This window comes from Coregonus lavaretus (genome assembly GCF_964263955.1).
Source record: "Coregonus lavaretus genome assembly, chromosome: 18".
NCBI classification, from domain to species: domain Eukaryota; kingdom Metazoa; phylum Chordata; class Actinopteri; order Salmoniformes; family Salmonidae; genus Coregonus; species Coregonus lavaretus.
In genome coordinates, this window is record NC_140005.1 from 30,111,973 (window position 1) to 30,130,098 (window position 18,126).

An 18,126-nucleotide genomic window follows, 5' to 3' on the forward strand; every position below is an offset into this window, starting at 1 on the left:
GATTGGTTGGAGAACATCCTCCAGAAGTTGTCATAATTAATGTGTAAGTCTATGGAAGGGGGTGAGAACCATGAGCCTCCTAGGTTTTGTATTGAAGTCAATGTACACAGAGGAGGACGGAAGCTAGCTGTCCTCCGGCTACACCATGGTGCTACCCGACAGAGTGCTGTGGAGGCTAATGTAGACCTTTGCAAAATAGTGTTTTAATAAATTATTTGGTGACGTGATTATATTTAGTATAGTTTTATCTGAAAAGGTTAACTTTTTGAAATGTTTAAAAATATTTATTTTATTAAATTCATTGAGGATAGTCCTCCCTTTCCTCCTCTGAGGAGCCTCCACTGGTCCTGATGTACTATGCTGACTGCTTCTATATGTATTATTTTGTAAATATATTCTGTTAATAGTTCACTAAAGTTAATTGCAACGTACTGGCCGCTTACTCGTCTGAGTGCCAGAGGGTGGCTGCGTGCCAAACTATTGTCAAAAGTCTGATAAGGTGCACTTAATGGTTTCAGATGGCACTCTATCCCCGCTCTTTCAAAGAGAAAGTGAAATTTTTTAAAATTCGGTGCGGCGATAGTGCGGTATTTGAACTAGGGCAAACTCTAGTCAATCTATAAAGCTGAAGTGTTACAGATTCTGCGATAGAAATTGAAGGTCATTTCTGATTGAGCTGACATATGCAGCTTTTACCGTGAATGCAGTCTCCATTCAGTTCACTAGGCCTATCCCTCCCTCTCTCCCTAAATGTTCAATAAATAGGTATTGTTTTAATCTAAGAAAAATTGGATTTATTTACTTAGGCTATTCATAGCATTTGGAATAACAAAGTAGCTACATTTCCATGCATTGTATATGGCATAAAAGTGATATGGTGTGTAGCGTAACTGACGGTACAGTCTTCCATCTGGTGCTGATGTGACCCTGATGATGCGAAATGCACTTTCCTATATGTCCAGCCGGTGGCAGGATGTACATGGTCTGTTTCAGAGAAGACAAAAACAAAATATCGTAGGCCTACAGTGAGGGAAAACAAGTATTTGATCCCCTGCTGATTTTGTATGTTTGCCCACTGACAAAGAAATTATCAGTCTATAATTTTAATGGTAGGTTTATTTGAACAGTGAGACAGAATAACAACCAAAAAATCCAGAAAAACGCATGTCAAAAATGTTATAAATTGATTTGCATTTTAATGAGGGAAATAAGTATTTGACCCCCTCTCAATCAGAAAGATTTCTGGCTCCCAGGTGTCTTTTATACAGGTAATGAGCTGAGATTAGGAGCACACTCTTAAAGGGAGTGCTCCTAATCTCAGCTTGTTACCTGTATAAAAGACACCTGTCCACAGAAGCAATCAATCAATCAGATTCCAAACTCTCCACCATGGCCAAGACCAAAGAGCTCTCCAAGGATGTCAGGGACAAGATTGTAGACCTACACAAGGCTGGAATGGGCTACAAGACCATCGCCAAGCAGCTTGGTGAGAAGGTGACAACAGTTGGTGTGATTATTCGCAAATGGAAGAAACACAAAATAACTGTCAATCTCCCTCGGCCTGGGGCTCCATGCAAGATCTCACCTCGTGGAGTTGCAATGATCATGAGAACGGTGAGGAATCAGCCCAGAACTACACGGGAGGATCTTGTCAATGATCTCAAGGCAGCTGGGACCATAGTCACCAAGAAAACAATTGGTGACACACTACGCTGTGAAGGACTGAAATCCTGCAGCGCCCGCAAGGTCCCCCTGCTCAAGAAAGCACATATACATGCCCGTCTGAAGTTTGCCAATGAACATCTGAATGATTCAGAGGAGAACTGGGTGAAAGTGTTGTGGTCAGATGAGACCAAAATGGAGCGCTTTGGCATCAACTCAACTCGCCGTGTTTGGAGGAGGAGGAGGAATGCTGCCTATGACCCCAAGAACACCATCCCCACCGTCAAACATGGAGGTGGAAACATTATGCTTTGGGGGTGTTTTTCTGCTAAGGGGACAGGACAACTTCACAGCATCAAAGGGACGATGGACGGGGCCATGTACCATCAAATCTTGGGTGAGAACGGCCAAGGCAACAAAGGAGTGGCTCAAGAAGAAGCACATTAAGGTCCTGGAGTGGCCTAGCCAGTCTCCAGACCTTAATCCCATAGAAAATCTGTGGAGGGAGCTGAAGGTTCGAGTTGCTAAACGTCAGCCTCGAAACCTTAATGACTTGGAGAAGATCTGCAAAGAGGAGTGGGACAAAATCCCTCCTGAGATGTGTGCAAACCTGGTGGCCAACTACAAGAAACGTCTGACCTCTGTAATTGCCAACAAGGGTTTTGCCACCAAGTACTAAATCATGTTTTGCAGAAGGGTCAAATACTTATTTCCCTCATTAAAATTCAAATCAATTTATAACATATCTGACATGCGTTTTTCTGGATTTTTTGGTTATTCTGTCTCTCACTGTTCAAATAAACCTACCATTAAAATTATAGACTGATAATTTCTTTGTCAGTGGGCAAACGTACAAAATCAGCAGGGGTTCAAATACTTTTTTCCCCTCACTGTACATGTATGTGACAGTGATTCCATTCAGCTTTTGTTTACAAAAAGACTCAATATCATCATACTTTCAAATACTTAATCTTAACAGAAATCAATCCTTTAAATAAAAATGTTTTAAAACAATGGAATAACTCATTTTGTTCATTTATACAGGTAATAGGCCTAAATAGTTTATAAGTAACAACAGTGCTTTAAAGCTGAGGATTTTACAATGTGTACAGCATAAAAATCCACAATACAACATAACATTCTTAGAGATCAGATATGGGCAAAACTGTAGCCTCAGTCACAAATGAGTTCTATTTTGTAACCACTTCCACACTGTAATAAGACTCAAATCAATAATAATAATCAGCATGATCTTAAAACATTTTTAAAAAACACAAAAACTTGAAGCAGCATGTACAAGGGCCTTCCAAATCCAGTTCTGTTCTAAGCCAACCAATGTCCACTCAGTTTTTTCCAGTTCTAATAAATATGGTCAAAGTTTAAACATTTTCACACCTAAACAAGCAAATTAAATTCTCATTCTAAAGCAAGCCTTATCAAACCCACCTTTCTGGAAGAGAATAGTACTCTTTTGTCAAAATCTTCTGGTTGCGATGTTGGAACCTGCTTTAGGAATCATCATTCCTGATAGACTGCTTTGACCAGATAGTCCTCATAAGGATATAAATGACAGTCAATTTACTTTCTGAAATTCTGAATGCAATTCATTTCAATTGCACCTTCAAAAAACCATCCCCTTACTGTTACTATACAGGTACTGTGGCTACAGGCTAGAAAATAGTTCACAGTCCAAAAATGGCACCCTATGTCCCTATTCCCTAGTGCACTACTTTTGAAAAGAGCCCCTATGCGCCCTTGTCAATAGTAGTAAATGGAATAGTAGGGAATAGGGTGCCATTTGGGAACCAATTTGACCTGGGTAGTGTCTTAACTCTGGTCCAGCATGTATTGGTTGTCACTGTGGTTAGAATGCCTGTTTTAACTACAGGATGTGTCTCTCTCTGTAGCAGAGGAGGGACAAATGTCTCACTGGGGTGAAAACAAGCCCTGTGCCCAGGATAACTGCTGCCAGTGATGCTCTGAACCAATCAGAGTCCACTAACCCCCTCTGTAATACAGCCCTGACACATACCTCCTCACACTAATGAGCATGGCACTTAGCTCAACAAACCAAGCACTACTAGTGAACAAGATGACAAAATCTGATTAGTGCTTTCCAATGAATGTGTAGGTCTGAATTCTCATCAAATAATTGCTTTTCCTTGCCTCTTTTCGATCATGGCCGTCAACATAGGGTTAGATCTTTTTAACGTCACCTATCAAGTTCTTTAAATATCAGCACTCATGAAGGAAAGGAGACAAGGAAAGGAAGCTATTTGTTACTATTGGGACGTTGCCTTAGAGAAGAGGGCCATAGAACACGTCACAGATGTTTCTCCATTAGATTAGTAGAACACAGACTACTTCACGGTACTATGTCAAAAGAAAGAAACTGATACGAACAATGCAAGAAAAAAAAACATGGCAATTTAAAAAGATTGTCATTCACAACACAAATTCCATCAGTGTTGTTTCCTTCATATATGCAATACATAAAGCCTTCCCAATGCAGATTTATACACTTAAAAAATATGTAGGCATTTTTTTTCCGGATATAAAGAAAGCTCGCTGTAAAGGGGTATTTCCTCAACAATACTTATGGCACTCATTTTAAACATCATTCTGTGTGTTTAAATTAGTTAGTATGGATCAGCAGCGTTCAGTCTTAGAAAATAGCTGAACGGCTAAATATGTAAATCATCATCCACTACAAACCAAACCTTTCCGCCTCATTTCTCAATCCTTTTTCCATCTCATACACATGAATCTGACTGAGCAATCATTGGCCCTGTCTCAATACCTGCCTCCTTACAAACACAACTGCTTTCTGACCTATGTCCTTGCTCAATCGAAACTGTCTTATCCCAGAGTCCCTCAGCCATTTAGGCACACATCAGCTAGAATGGAATGCACTTAAAGGGGCAATATGCAGTTGCTACATCATTTTTAAAAACTTAAATTAATATGTGCCCAATGATTCTTGAAGAATATAAAACGTATAAATGCATCATGAGCTTAGTTCAACTGTCGTATCCCATCAGAACTTAAAATATAAGCTTGTTTTACTCCAATGTTTGTAAACAAAGTAAATGTAAAAGCCAATGTAAACAAACACTGTATAGCCTCAAAACATGGTTCAAACTATAATTTTGATATCATGGATGGTCAGTCCTTGCATCCATAGCTCTGTCTATGAATTTGAGAGTGGTTACATTTCTCCAGCCCCATTCCTCAGCTTTTTAACGCAACAGTGGCAGAGAAAACGCTTTGTTATTATTTCAACTGCGGATTGCACATTGTGTGAGCCACGTCTGGTATAGTACTATATGGGAGAGATAGATGGGGGGGGGGAAGTATTAATAATTTGCAGTTTGTGACAAAAACAATTTCAATATGTTGAAGGGACCGTTCCTTTTAAGGATATATTTTTTTAAAAGCCGAATGTTCAGTATAACATCTTGGATAAGCATTGGTAGGTGGACAATTCCATCAATTCCAGGTATGTCCAAACACCTCAATGGGTGTGTGTGTATTCTTTCACATGATTTATCTTAGTTAGATATTCTAGCCTCACTAATAACTCAAGAAGTTGTATGTATTTAACAGTAAAGATTCTTTGGTAGACACCTGTCTAACACAACATGATGTGTGTAGCTATTGAATGACTTTAGCTCTTTGGATACAAATACCCAGGTTTCCCCAAAGTGGGGTTTGTGGAACAATGTGGGTAAAATAAAATTAACTCCCTTTTAAATCGAAACATGGTCTTAGTGTCAGGCCTATTGCTCGGTCAAATAGAAGAGCAAAGGAGAAATCCTAAACCACCACAGTAGGGACATGGTAACACTTCTACACTCCTTAGATGCAAGTGCAGTGCCACAAAGATGCCCTTCATTAAAAAAAGTGACCATTCTCATCTTCCACGGTCAAGCAGACAACAAACAGTATTCTCAATCAAAACATTAGTCAAGTCCTTCTTTATAAAGACCATCATCATCTAGCACACACATCGTAAAAACTCAAAAATCTGTGATAAAAATAGATCTGTAATTAATGATATTGATATACAATAATCAGATATAGATTTTAACTGCAGCTTCAACATGGTTTTGCTATATAGAGCAAGGTACTGTACTGTAAAAGTGCTGGGTTTCATGTCAGTAATCATATAGTGTAGAAACCTTACAGTGAAATCTCAATAATACTGTTCAAGAGGGAAACACACACACACACAAAGTCATGCGATCCTTTCATTGTCAGGTTTCATTGCAGTCTCGCCTCCATTAACACTTTGAAAAAGGGCCATCTGCCAGCACTGCCATTTTGGAGCTAAAGGCCACAGTTGCTCCAACGCACTGCAGTTTGCAAGAGCGTTGAGGAAACTGGATAATCTCGGCTCCTCGTGTCCGACACAAACGTTTGGGGGGGTGCTGAGGTTTGCACTTAGATGAGCCTGGAGTTGCGGAGGAACTGGATAAGGACTTTGTAAATGAAGGTGTATTGTGAGATGGTCTGCACCATCATCATACGCTGCTGCCGGAGCATGTTCAGAACGGTCGGGACGTCCAGCATCTGGAGGAAAGAGGGGGAAACAGGACACAGACACGTTAAAAAAGTAGTACGTTATTGGATTGGTTCAGGGGCCTATTGATCTAAACCAGGGATGGGCAACTTTGATGGGGGTGGGAACCACCAAAAATCTGAACTCATCATGAGGGGCCGCAGTTGCCCACCCCCCCATTGCGAGCAAAACATTTTAGTGGCCCGCCTCTTGACAGGGGAGAGAATTTCGAATGAATGTGTAGGTCTAATTTCGTACAATTCTACACATTGTGCCATGGGGTGTAGAAAAATGTAGCAGTTTTAAGGCAAGTTTGCTGCAATTCTATACATTTTGCCATGGGGCGGAGAGGAAAATTAGCTGTTTTACAGCTAATTTCCTGTAATTCTACACATTTTGCCATAGGGTGTAGAGAAATGTTTTTAGTTTTTAATATATCTAAGTGAGACTAACAAAATCAGTGGGGGCCCCCCGGCCGGTAATTCGACCAAGATAACAAGTTTAGATTGCTGGCCGCTAAACTAATTTAGCAATCTAAAAATTGTTAGCCGACATGGGCTAATTGACTGACTATCAGTGACTGCTGACATAAGAGATAAACTGCTGATGCAAAACCACATTTTGAAATTGCACTTTGTGTATTTTACTAGTCTAACTCGCAACAGTAAGTTGAAACCCCGACTGAGTTCCTAAAAAAAGTATTAGTAGTAGTTGTTTGGGGGGGAAATTGATCCGAGGGCCTTCAAAAGGGGGGCCCGCGGACCGCCAGTTGCCCATCCCTGATCTAAACTGCGGTGCGGTGTGATAAATGCCTGCATTACTGATGGAATAGACTAGGATTCAATCATGGCGACATGATTCACGCTGTCCTAACATAAAACAAAGAGATGCATGAACCTTTACAGAATCATGTTTTTAGGCATTCTACAGTGCATTCGAAAGTATTCAGACCCCTTGACTTTTTCCACATTTTGTTACGTTACAGCATTATTCTAAAATTGATTAAATCGTTTTTTCCCCTCCTCAATACCCAATAACGACAAAGCAAAAATAAGTTTTTAGAAATGTTAGCAAATGTATTTAAAATAAAACGGAAATATTAAATTTACATAACTATTCAGACCCTTTACTCAGTACTTTGTTGAAGCGCCTTTGGCAGCGATTACAGCCTCGAGTCTTCTTGGGTATGATACTACAAGCTTGGCACACCTGTATTTGGGGAGTTTCTCCCATTCTTCTCTGTAGATCTTCTCAAGTTCTGTCTGGTTGGATGTGGAGCGTCGCTGCACAGCTATTTTCAGGTCTCTCAAGAGATGTTCGATCGGGTTAAAGTCTGGGTTCTGGCTGGGCCACTCAAGGACATTCAGATACTTGTTGCGTGTGCTTAGGGTCGTTGTCCTGTTGGAAGGTGAACCTTCGCCCCAGTCTGAGTTCCTGAGCACCCTGGAGCAGGTTTTCATCAAGGATCTCTCTGTACTTTGCTCCGTTCATCTTTCCCTCGATCCTGACTAGTTTCCCAGTCCCTGCCGCTGAAAAACATCCCCCCAGCATGATGCTGCCACCACCATGCTTCACTGTAGGGATGGTGCCAGGTTTCCTCCAGACGTGACGCTTGGCATTCAGGCCAAAGAGTTCAATCTTGGTTTCATCAGACCAGAGAATCTTGTTTTCATGGTCTGAGAGTCCTTAAGGTGCCTTTTGGCAAACTCCAAGCGGGCTGTCATGTGCCTTTAACTGAGGAGTGGCTTCCGTCTGGCCACTCTACCATAAAGGCCTGATTGGTGGAGTGCTGCAGAGATGGTTGTCCTTCTGGAAGGTTCTCCCATCTGGAGCTCTGTCAGAGTGACCATCGGGTTCTTGGTCACCTCCCTTACATTTACATTTTAGTCATTTAGCAGACGCTCTTATCCAGAGCGACTTACAGTTAGTGAGTGCATACATTATTTTTTTATTTTTCATACTGGTCCCCCGTGGGAATCGAACCCACAACCCTGGCGTTGCAAATGCCATGCTCTACCAACTGAGCTACATCCCTGCCGGCCATTCCCTCCCCTACCCTGGACGACGCTGGGCCAATTGTGCGCCGCCCCATGGGTCTCCCGGTCGCGGCCGGCTACGACAGAGCCTGGATTCGAACCAGGATCTCTAGTGGCACAGCTAGCACTGCGATGCAGTGCCTTAGACCACTGCGCCACTCGGGAGTAACCTTGTTTCTCATGGTCTGAATCCTTTAGGTGCCTTTTGGCAAACTCCAAGCGGGCAGTCATGTGCCTTTTACTGAGGAGTGGCTTCCGTCTGGCCACTCTACCATAAAGGCCTGATTGGCGGAGTACTGCAGAGATGGTTGTCCTTCTCCACAGAGGAACTCTGGAGCTCTGTCAGAGTGACCATCGGGTTCTTGGTCACCTCCCTGACCAAGGCCCTTCTCCCCTGATTGCTCAGTTTTGCCGGACAGCAAGCTCTACGAAGAGTCTTGGTGGTTCCAAACTTCTTCCATTTAAGAATGATGGAGGCCACTGTGTTCTTCAATGCTGCACACATTTTTTGGTACCCTTCCCCAGATCTGTGCCTTAACTGTGGGACCTTATATAGACAGGTGTGTGCCTTTCCAAATGATGTCCAATCAATTTAATTCATCACAGTTGGACTCCAATCAAGTAGTAGAAACATTTCAAGGACGATCTATGGAAACAGGATGCACCTGAGCTCAATTTCGAGTCTCATAGCAAAGGGTGTGAATACTTATGTACAGTGGGGGAAAAAAGTATTTAGTCAGCCACCAATTGTGCAAGTTCTCCCACTTAAAAAGATGAGAGAGGCCTGTAATTTTCATCATAGGTACACGTCAACTATGACAGACAAAATGAGAAAAAAAAATCCTGAAAATCACATTGTAGGATTTTTAATGAATTTATTTGCAAATTATGGCGGAAAATAAGTATTTGGTCAATAACAAAAGTTTCTCAATACTTTGTTATATACCCTTTGTTGGCAATTTACACAGGTCAAACGTTTTCTGTAAGTCTTCACAAGGTTTTCACACACTGTTGCTGGTATTTTGGCCCATTCCTCCATGCAGATCTCCTCTAGAGCAGTGATGTTTTGGGGCTGTCACTGGGCAACACGGACTTTCAACTCCCTCCAAAGATTTTCTATGGGGTTGAGATCTGGAGACTGGCTAGGCCACTCCAGGACCTTGAAATGCTTCTTACGAAGCCACTCCTTCGTTGCCCGGGCGGTGTGTTTGCTGAAAGACCCAGCCACGTTTCATCTTCAATGCCCTTGCTGATGGAAGGAGGTTTTCACTCAAAATCTCACGATACATGGCCCCATTCATTCTTTCCTTTACACGGATCAGTCGTCCTGGTCCCTTTGCAGAAAAACAGCCCCAAAGCATGATGTTTCCACCCCCATGCTTCACAGTAGGTATGGTGTTCTTTGGATGCAACTCAGCATTCTTTGTCCTCCAAACACGACGAGTTGAGTTTTTACCAAAAAGTTCTATTTTGGTTTCATCTGACCATTTGACATTCTCCCAATCCTCTTCTGGATCATCCAAATGCACTCTAGCAAACTTCAGACGGGCCTGGACATGTACTGGCTTAAGCAGGGGGACACGTCTGGCACTGCAGGATTTGAGTCCCTGGCGGCGTAGTGTGTTACTGATGGTAGGCTTTGTTACTTTGGTCCCAGCTCTCTGCAGGTCATTCACTAGGTCCCCCCGTGTGGTTCTGGGATTTTTGCTCACCGTTCCTGTGATCATTTTGACCCCACGGGGTGAGATCTTGCGTGGAGCCCCAGATCGAGGGAGATTATCAGTGGTCTTGTATGTCTTCCATTTCCTAATAATTGCTCCCACAGTTGATTTCTTCAAACCAAGCTGCTTACCTATTGCAGATTCAGTCTTCCCAGCCTGGTGCAGGTCTACAATTTTGTTTCTGGTGTCCATTGACAGCTCTTTGGTCTTGGCCATAGTGGAGTTTGGAGTGTGACTGTTTGAGGTTGTGGACAGGTGTCTTTTATACTGATAACAAGTTCAAACAGGTGCCATTAATACAGGTAACGAGTGGAGGACAGAGGAGCCTCTTAAAAAAGTTGTTACAGGTCTGTGAGAGCCAGAAATCTTGCTTGTTTGTAGGTGACCAAATACTTATTTTCCACCATAATTTGCAAATAAATTCATAAAAAATCCTACAATGTGATTTTCTGGATTTTTTTCCCCGCAATTTGTCAGTCATAGTTGACGTGTACCTATGATGAAAATTACAGGCCTCTCTCATCTATTTAAGTGGGAGAACTTGCACAATTGGTGGCTGACTAAATACTTTTTTTCCCCACTGTACATGTAGACATTAGTTCGTTTTTTACCTCGTTGTGTTCCAGACAGGCGATCATAATCTCAGTGAGTATGACCACCCCGGTGCGGCCCACTCCAGCGCTACAGTGGACCAGCACAGGTAGGTTGGTATTCTTTGGGTCGCTGGTGCTGTTGGTGTGTCTCCTCACTGACTGGATCTCCTCCAGGTATGCTGGAAAATAATAAATATATATAATATATATATATATATATATATATATATATATATATATATATATATAAATAAAATGATGATTTATTATATGAACCAAACTTTTATTTATTTTTTAAATTTTAGGGGGTAGATCAGCTTTAATATTGCAGATAGATTGTAATTGTCTGCATCCCTTCCAATCCCCCATATGTTTTTGTTTCTTGCATACATACACATACATACATACATACATACATACATACATACATACATACATACATACATACATACATACATACATACATACATACATACATACATACATATATATACACACACACACACACACACACACACACACATACATATATATATATATATATATATATATATATATATATATATATATATATATATATATATATATACATATATATATATATATATATATATATATATATATATATATATATATATATATATATATATATATATATATATATATATATATATATATATATATATATATATAGCTCTGGAAAAAATTAAGAGACCACTGCAAAATTATCAGTTTCTCTGGTTTTACTATTTATAGGTATGTGTTTGGGTAAAATCGTTTTTCTTGTTTTATTCTATAAACTATTGACAACATTTCTCCCAAATTCCAGATAAAAATATTGTAAAGAGCATTTATTTGCAGAAAATGACAACTGGTCAAAATAATAAAAAATATGCAGTGTTGTCAGACCCCGAATAATGCAAAGAAAATAAGTTCATGTTCATTTTTAAACAACACTAGAGTTCAGAAATCAATATTTGGTGGAATAACCCTGATCTTCAATCACAGCTTTCATGCGTCTTGGCATGCTCTCCACCAGTCTTTCACATTGATGTTGGGTGACTTTATGCCACTCCTGGCGCAAACATTCAAGCAGCTCGGCTTTGTTTGATGGCTTGTAACCATCCATCTTCCTCTTGATCACATTCCAGAAGTTTTCAATGGACTTCACGTCTGGAGATTGGGCTGGCCATGACAGGGTCTTGATCTGGTGGTCCTCCATCCACACCTTGATTGACCTGGCTGTGTGGCATGGCACATTGTCCTGCTGGAAAAACCAATCCTCAGAGTTGGGAAACAATGTCAGAGCAAAAAGAAGCAAGTTTTCTTCCAGGACAACCTTGTACATGGCTTGATTCATGCAAAGACAAATCTGCCCGATTCCAGCCTTGCTGAAGCACCCCCAGATCATCACCGATCCTCCACCAAATTTCACAGTGGATGCGAGACACTGTGGCTTGTAGGCCTCTCCAGGTCTCCGTCTAACCATTAGACGACCAGGTGTTGGGCAAAGCTGAAAATTGGACTCATCAGAGAAGACCTTACTCCAGTCCTCTACGGTCCAATCCTTATGGTCTTTTGCAAACCTCAGCCTGGCTCTTCTTTGCTTCTCATTGATGAAGGGCTTTTTTCTAGCTTTGCACGACTTCAGCCCTGCCCCTAGGAGCCTGTTTCGAACCGTCCCCGCCGTGCACTTCAACCCCGTGCACTTCAACCCAGCTGCCGTTTGCCATTCTTTTTGTAGGTCACTTGATGTCATCCTACGGTTGTTGAGTGACATTCGAATGAGTTGGCGGTCATCCCGGTCAGTAGAGAGTCATTTTCGCCCTCTGCCGGTCTGTAGCTTTGTTGTCCCCAATGTCTGCTGCTTGTCCTTGTTCTTATGAACCGCCGTCTTTTAAGTTTTAAGGATGGAAGCAACCTGACGCTCAATGTATCCCTCTGCCAGTAAAGCCAGAATTGAACCCTTCTTTTCCTCACTCAAAACTTTCCTTTTCAACTCTTTTGGCATGGTCAATAGTTATTTTTTGATTAATATTACTTTTGAAGTACTTTTAGCACAGTTTTTGCCATCCAGCTGGTCCTATTGCAAGAGGATAGTGATGACCACAGCACTGGTGTTTATACTTTTCCTCATTAAATAAGATTTGGTTCAGGTGATCACCTAATCAGTTCCTAATTCAGTAGAATGAGGTGTGCCTGTGTTGGAATTCAACAGACACTGGAATGGAATGGCTGTCATACATGTAGAGATGCTGATTTAAGAAAATATATATTTAAAAAAAGGATTTTATATATATACATACACACACACACACACACACACACACACACATATCCTTTAAAAAATATATATTTCCCTTTATTACTTTCCAACCCCACCACCCCTTCCCTAATTGGAGTATACTAGTGAACAACAATGCTTAGGCCTCTACTTCCAGCTTATACATACTATATAAATTTTTTGGACACAAGTCAATTTTACAATAATTATATTTTGTTTGTTTTTACTCCTGAACTTTCTCTACCCTCAACCTCTCCGATCATTTTCATGATGTCCATCCGGTTTGCTTCTATATGCCATATCTTTCTAACTGTGCTCTTTCACAAAAGCTCTCAACCTATATTAACCAAACTCTTAATGAAAAGAGGATTTTACATATTAACCAAACTCTTAATGAAAAGAGGATTTTACAACACAAAATGCCAAGTTATCACCCCTTTAAATTAGACTGGAACTGCCTTCTTGACCTCTCCCTTGGAATAGAGATTTACAATCTTAAAGGGCCTTCCTGGTTTGATTACACGTTACATCTAAATTTCAACCGATCCACTCACAGAGGAAGCCCTTGAAGTCCTCGGGGCAGCCGTGGTCAGGCCAGTCTGTGTACTGCAGGTGCCATACGGTGCGCTCCTGGCCCGTCAGCAGGTGTTTGATCTTCAGGCCTGTGGTGGCATAGCAGCCTGAGTCCGTCCTGAAGCGCGTGGTGATCTTAAAGCGTCCGTATGTCACCGTGTTGTGGCGAGAGCCCAGCCGTGGCCAGTAGCGGAAACTCTTCTCCCTGCCACCCTCCTGCAAAGGGGGTTGGATGACAAAGGTTAAAGGTTAGCCAGAGGGATAGAGCTGAGAAACCTGCTACAGATTGGTAATCAAAGGGTCATGTTAATACTAACAAGTCATTGTGTACGTCTAGATCTGAGGACATTCAATAAAAATGTCAACTTACACTACTGACATAATAAAGATCAGTTTAATAAACACACACACACCTCTTCAGCTGTAACCATGGCAATGATGGCCACACCCTGCTCCCACACCATTTGCCAGAAGTCCAGACAGGTGTTGGAAAGAGGGCCCTGGGAGGCGATGTAGCTCCACTCGTCTCCGCCCACCGTAATCTAGGAAAAGCCAGAGGAGAGATACGGTTATTGACCTCATTAAGTAATAAAGGCACTATCTGTGTTCTCCATCTAAAGCCACAGCAGGTATGTATGCATGGCATGCCGATCATTACCCTACCCAGCCCTGGGGAAGGAATGATTATCAAGGAGACAATGACTGCACAGATGCCAGAGCCATCAACAGTCATCTGGAATGAAGAGCATTTCTAGGAAGCTGAAAATAACACAAGAGTTGTTTTTTTAGGACATGACAGTCAACAGTTGGAGGTAGTGAATTAATATCCAGCAATTATTACTGTGCTGAGGAGTATTTCTGTCTGTAATGAAGCCCTTTTGTGTGGAAAAACTAATTCTGATTGGCTGGGCCTGGCTCCCCAGTGGGTGGGTCTGGCTGCCAAGTGGGTGGGCATATGCCCTCCCAGGCCCACCCATGGCTGCACCCCTGCCCAGTCATGTAAAATCCATAGATTAGGGCCTCATGAATTTATTTAAATTGACTGATTTCCTTATATGAACTGTAACTCAGTAAACTCTTTGAAATTGTTGCATGTTCAGTATATTTTTGGCCCCTGATGCGTCAACCCTACACCACATAACCTCCTTTCTGTTCCCATGCACCGTCAGTAAGTTAACATACAAGACCCTGAAAAGACCTTACATTCTCACTAAGTATACTTGATAATAGCTGAAAATATGGACTTAAATTACTGGGTGCAGTAATGCTATTCAATGTAATGCTCTTCTACATGGTGTTTTGTGTTGCTGTAACAGAGTAGAAAAACTAGGGCAAAGGGATAAAATATACTTTTCTTTAAATATCAATGTTTTGGTTACAAGGTCCTTTTCAAATGAAGTTCCAATGGTATAATGCATTGTTGAAAACACTTGATTAAGGGGCTATATCCTTTGGTTGGACTCATAAGTCAGCATGAAATAAAGTAATGAATAGAAGTGATATTCCGTTTTTGTTGTCCAACTGTTTCTAAAACTGCAGGGTGAGAGATGCAACATGGCCTTGAGAACAGCACGGAAGTATGTTGGTGATCTTTCTCATCTCTTGCAGGTAGCCTGTTGTCTCATTCTTAGCTTTGCAGTAGCCCTTATTGAATAACAACAAGTAACTTGTTGTTATTCAACCTATTCTACAGACATTAATAAAACTGTATAAAATAAAGATAAGATTACTCCGAAGCTTCTTCTGGTCTGGTGTATTCAGTGACATCGTCTGTTAAACTTCTTGGTCATTTTAGTAGTCATCTTTCACACCTCACTGAGTGACGCTTATCTTTGGTTGTCATTCACACTCAGCAACTACTAAAATGTGTGGACAAAAAATCCTACTGTCAGTATGAGCCAATAGGTCTTACAATACTACATTCAATGTTGTTATAATCTGTGTGTGTTGCAGTGATATACAAGGTCAGAGCGACTGGAGTGTGACACCCATGCATATGTGCCTTGAAGGACTCAACAGTGGACCGGTCTTGCACTTACACATGTCCCAGTGGTCTTAAGGTCACCAGAGTATTCTGGTTTAATGGATTGGAGCGTTTGAGCAATCCTGTAGATCTGAGCAAGGACCCAGCATATGCAGGTCGCGTGGAGAACTGTAGGGATAACAAGAGTGACTGCATCCTGATAATCACAGAGCTGAGAGAAAGCGACGCTCATGAGTTCAGACTAATAACAGATCAACCAAGAGAGAAATATTCAGGTGCCCCTGGAGTCAGTGTGTCCGTCACAGACCTGCAGGTGAAGGTGACTCCTGCCACAGAGGGAGGGAAGGTGACACTGACATGTAGCAGCACCTGCACTCTGACTGACATTACCAACGCCACCTACACCTGGTACAAGAACAGACAACCTCTAGATCAGGCCCCACTCCACAGACAGTTACTCCTCTGCTATAAAATGCCACAGAGATCTCCACTCTCCTGAAGTGGCTGCAATATGTTTTCTGTGTCAGAGCGGTTTTCATTCAGTTCTGCTGGGGAACGGAGCTCCTGCCAAAGTGAACAAGGATCAGATAGTGACACTGACCTGTAGCACCACCTGCACTCTGACTGACATTACCAACGCCACCTACACCTGGTACAAGAACGGATGATAAGAAGATAATTACCCCAGAGCCTGAAGGGCTACGGCACCAAACCAAACGTAGGCCTTACACCTCTACTTCCATATTGACCTATGTGGGATGTTTTCCACACATTCTACTTTAGCCTAAGTTCATTAATATGACTGGGTAATGTACTCTATATGGAAAATATTGACAACATTAAAAAGCTATTTTTGCTTTTCAACCAAGTTGCTCTTGATTTAAATGGCTTATGTTTGTGCGTTCAGTCATACATTTGCATGCACATTAATATGAATGTCTTGTTCAGTCTCATGACATTCACACTTGTTTTTATGAGACACATTAAATGTAGTTTGGTTCAGTTTATATTACATTATGTTGTGATTAAGGTCAAAATTCTGTTTGAAATAAACATTGTAGAGAATATATTTAAGCGTATGGTGTATTTAGTCTGTGTCTAACATTACCCTGATGTGCGAGGCGTTGATGTAGCCTGTGTTGTTCTCCTTGGTGGGCACCAGCTCCACACGCGTGTCGTCGTAGGGCAGCACATCCTGGAAGCGGTTCCTCTCGCCGCTCTCCGGCAGCTGGGCGATGCTGCAGTCGCCTGCCGGACGCCGCTTGGCCACCTGCTCGTACTCCGTGAACACCATGCCCTGCTCCATAAGCTGCTCAAGTACCTTACACTGAAAGACAGAATAAGACACACTGGATTGATCAGCTTCTAGATATGAAACGGGTATGGAGTTGAAAAGCTACAGTTTTGTAAGTATGCAAGAAGTACATTTTCCTGATGTTAGAAACATGTAGTAGCAGTATCTGTTGTGCATGAGAAACACATATCAGCCATTGGTCAAATATGATTGAGACTTAAAAAGCCCTACAGTACATCTTCTTTTAGATAGCCACTGATACACTAACACATGCAAGAGTTTCTACTAAAACAGATAAAGTAGGACAAGATCAAGATTTACCTGGTAGACCTGCTCTCCTACGCATTTACAGTATTTGATACACTGCCGATTTTGCAGGTTTTCCTACTTACAAAGCATGTAGATGTATGTAATTTTTATCATAGGTACACTTCAACTGTGAGAGACGGAATCTAAAACAAAAATCCAGAAAATCACATTGTATGATTTTTAAGTAATTAATTTGCATTTTATTGCATGACATAAGTATTTGATCACCTACCAACCAGTAAGAATTCCAGCTCTCACAGACCTGTTAGTTCTTCTTTAAGAAGCCCTCCTGTTCTCCACTCATTACCTGTATTAACTGCACCTGTTTGAACTCGTTACCTGTATAAAAGACACCTGTCCACACACTCAATCAAACAGACGCCAACCTCTCCACAATGGCCAAGACCAGAGAGCTGTGTAAGGACATCAGGGATAAAATTGTAGACCTGCACAAGGCTGGGATGGGCTACAGGACAATCGGCAAACAGCTTGGTGAGAAGGCAACAACTGTTGGCGCAATAATTAGAAAATGGAAGAAGTTCAAGATGACGGTCAATCACCCCCGGTCTGGGGCTCCATGCAAGATCTCACCTCGTGGGGCATCAATGATCATTAGGAAGGTGAGGGATCAGCCCAGAACTACACGGCAGGACCTGGTCAATGACCTGAAGAGAGCTGGGACCACAGTCTCAAAGAAAACCATTAGTAACACACTACGCCGTCATGGATTAAAATCCTGCAGCGCACGCAAGGTCCCCCTGCTCAAGCCAGCGCATGTCCAGGCCCGTCTGAAGTTTGCCAATGACCATCTGGATGATCCAGAGGAGGAATGGGAGAAGGTCATGTGGTCTGATGAGACAAAAATAGAGCTTTTTGGTCTAAACTCCACTCGCCGTGTTTGGCGGAAGAAGAAGGATGAGTACAACCCCAAGAACACCATCCCAACCGTGAAGCATGGAGCTGGAAACATCATTCTTTGGGGATGCTTTTCTGCAAAGGAGACAGGACGACTGCACTGTATTGAGGGGAGGATGGATGGGGCCATGTATCGCGAGATCTCGGCCAACAACCTCCTTCCCTCAGTAAGAGCATTGAAGATGGGTCGTGGC

The 18,126-nt window shown here is 41.9% G+C and overlaps 1 protein-coding gene across 3 annotated transcripts in view; it reads right to left on the minus strand.

Moving 5' to 3' along the window:
* Positions 1-2,681: 2,681 nt before the first annotated feature.
* Positions 2,682-18,126, minus strand: part of LOC311145901 (tyrosine-protein phosphatase non-receptor type 21-like) — a 44,303-nt gene continuing 28,858 nt past the window's right edge. For 2 of the 3 annotated variants that reach the window (XM_084182277.1, XM_084182278.1), the window contains 5 exons: positions 16,523-16,741; positions 13,844-13,972; positions 13,412-13,646; positions 10,592-10,752; positions 2,682-6,234 (listed from right to left, as the gene is read on the minus strand). In XM_084182277.1, coding sequence (XP_084038403.1) covers positions 6,106-6,234; positions 10,592-10,752; positions 13,412-13,646; positions 13,844-13,972; positions 16,523-16,741 — 873 coding nt within the window. In that variant the 3' untranslated portion in view covers positions 2,682-6,105. Of the gene's footprint in view, positions 6,235-10,591; positions 10,753-13,411; positions 13,647-13,843; positions 13,973-16,015; positions 16,064-16,522; positions 16,742-18,126 lie in introns of those variants that run through there. The other variant, XM_084182279.1, reaches the window with a different exon arrangement.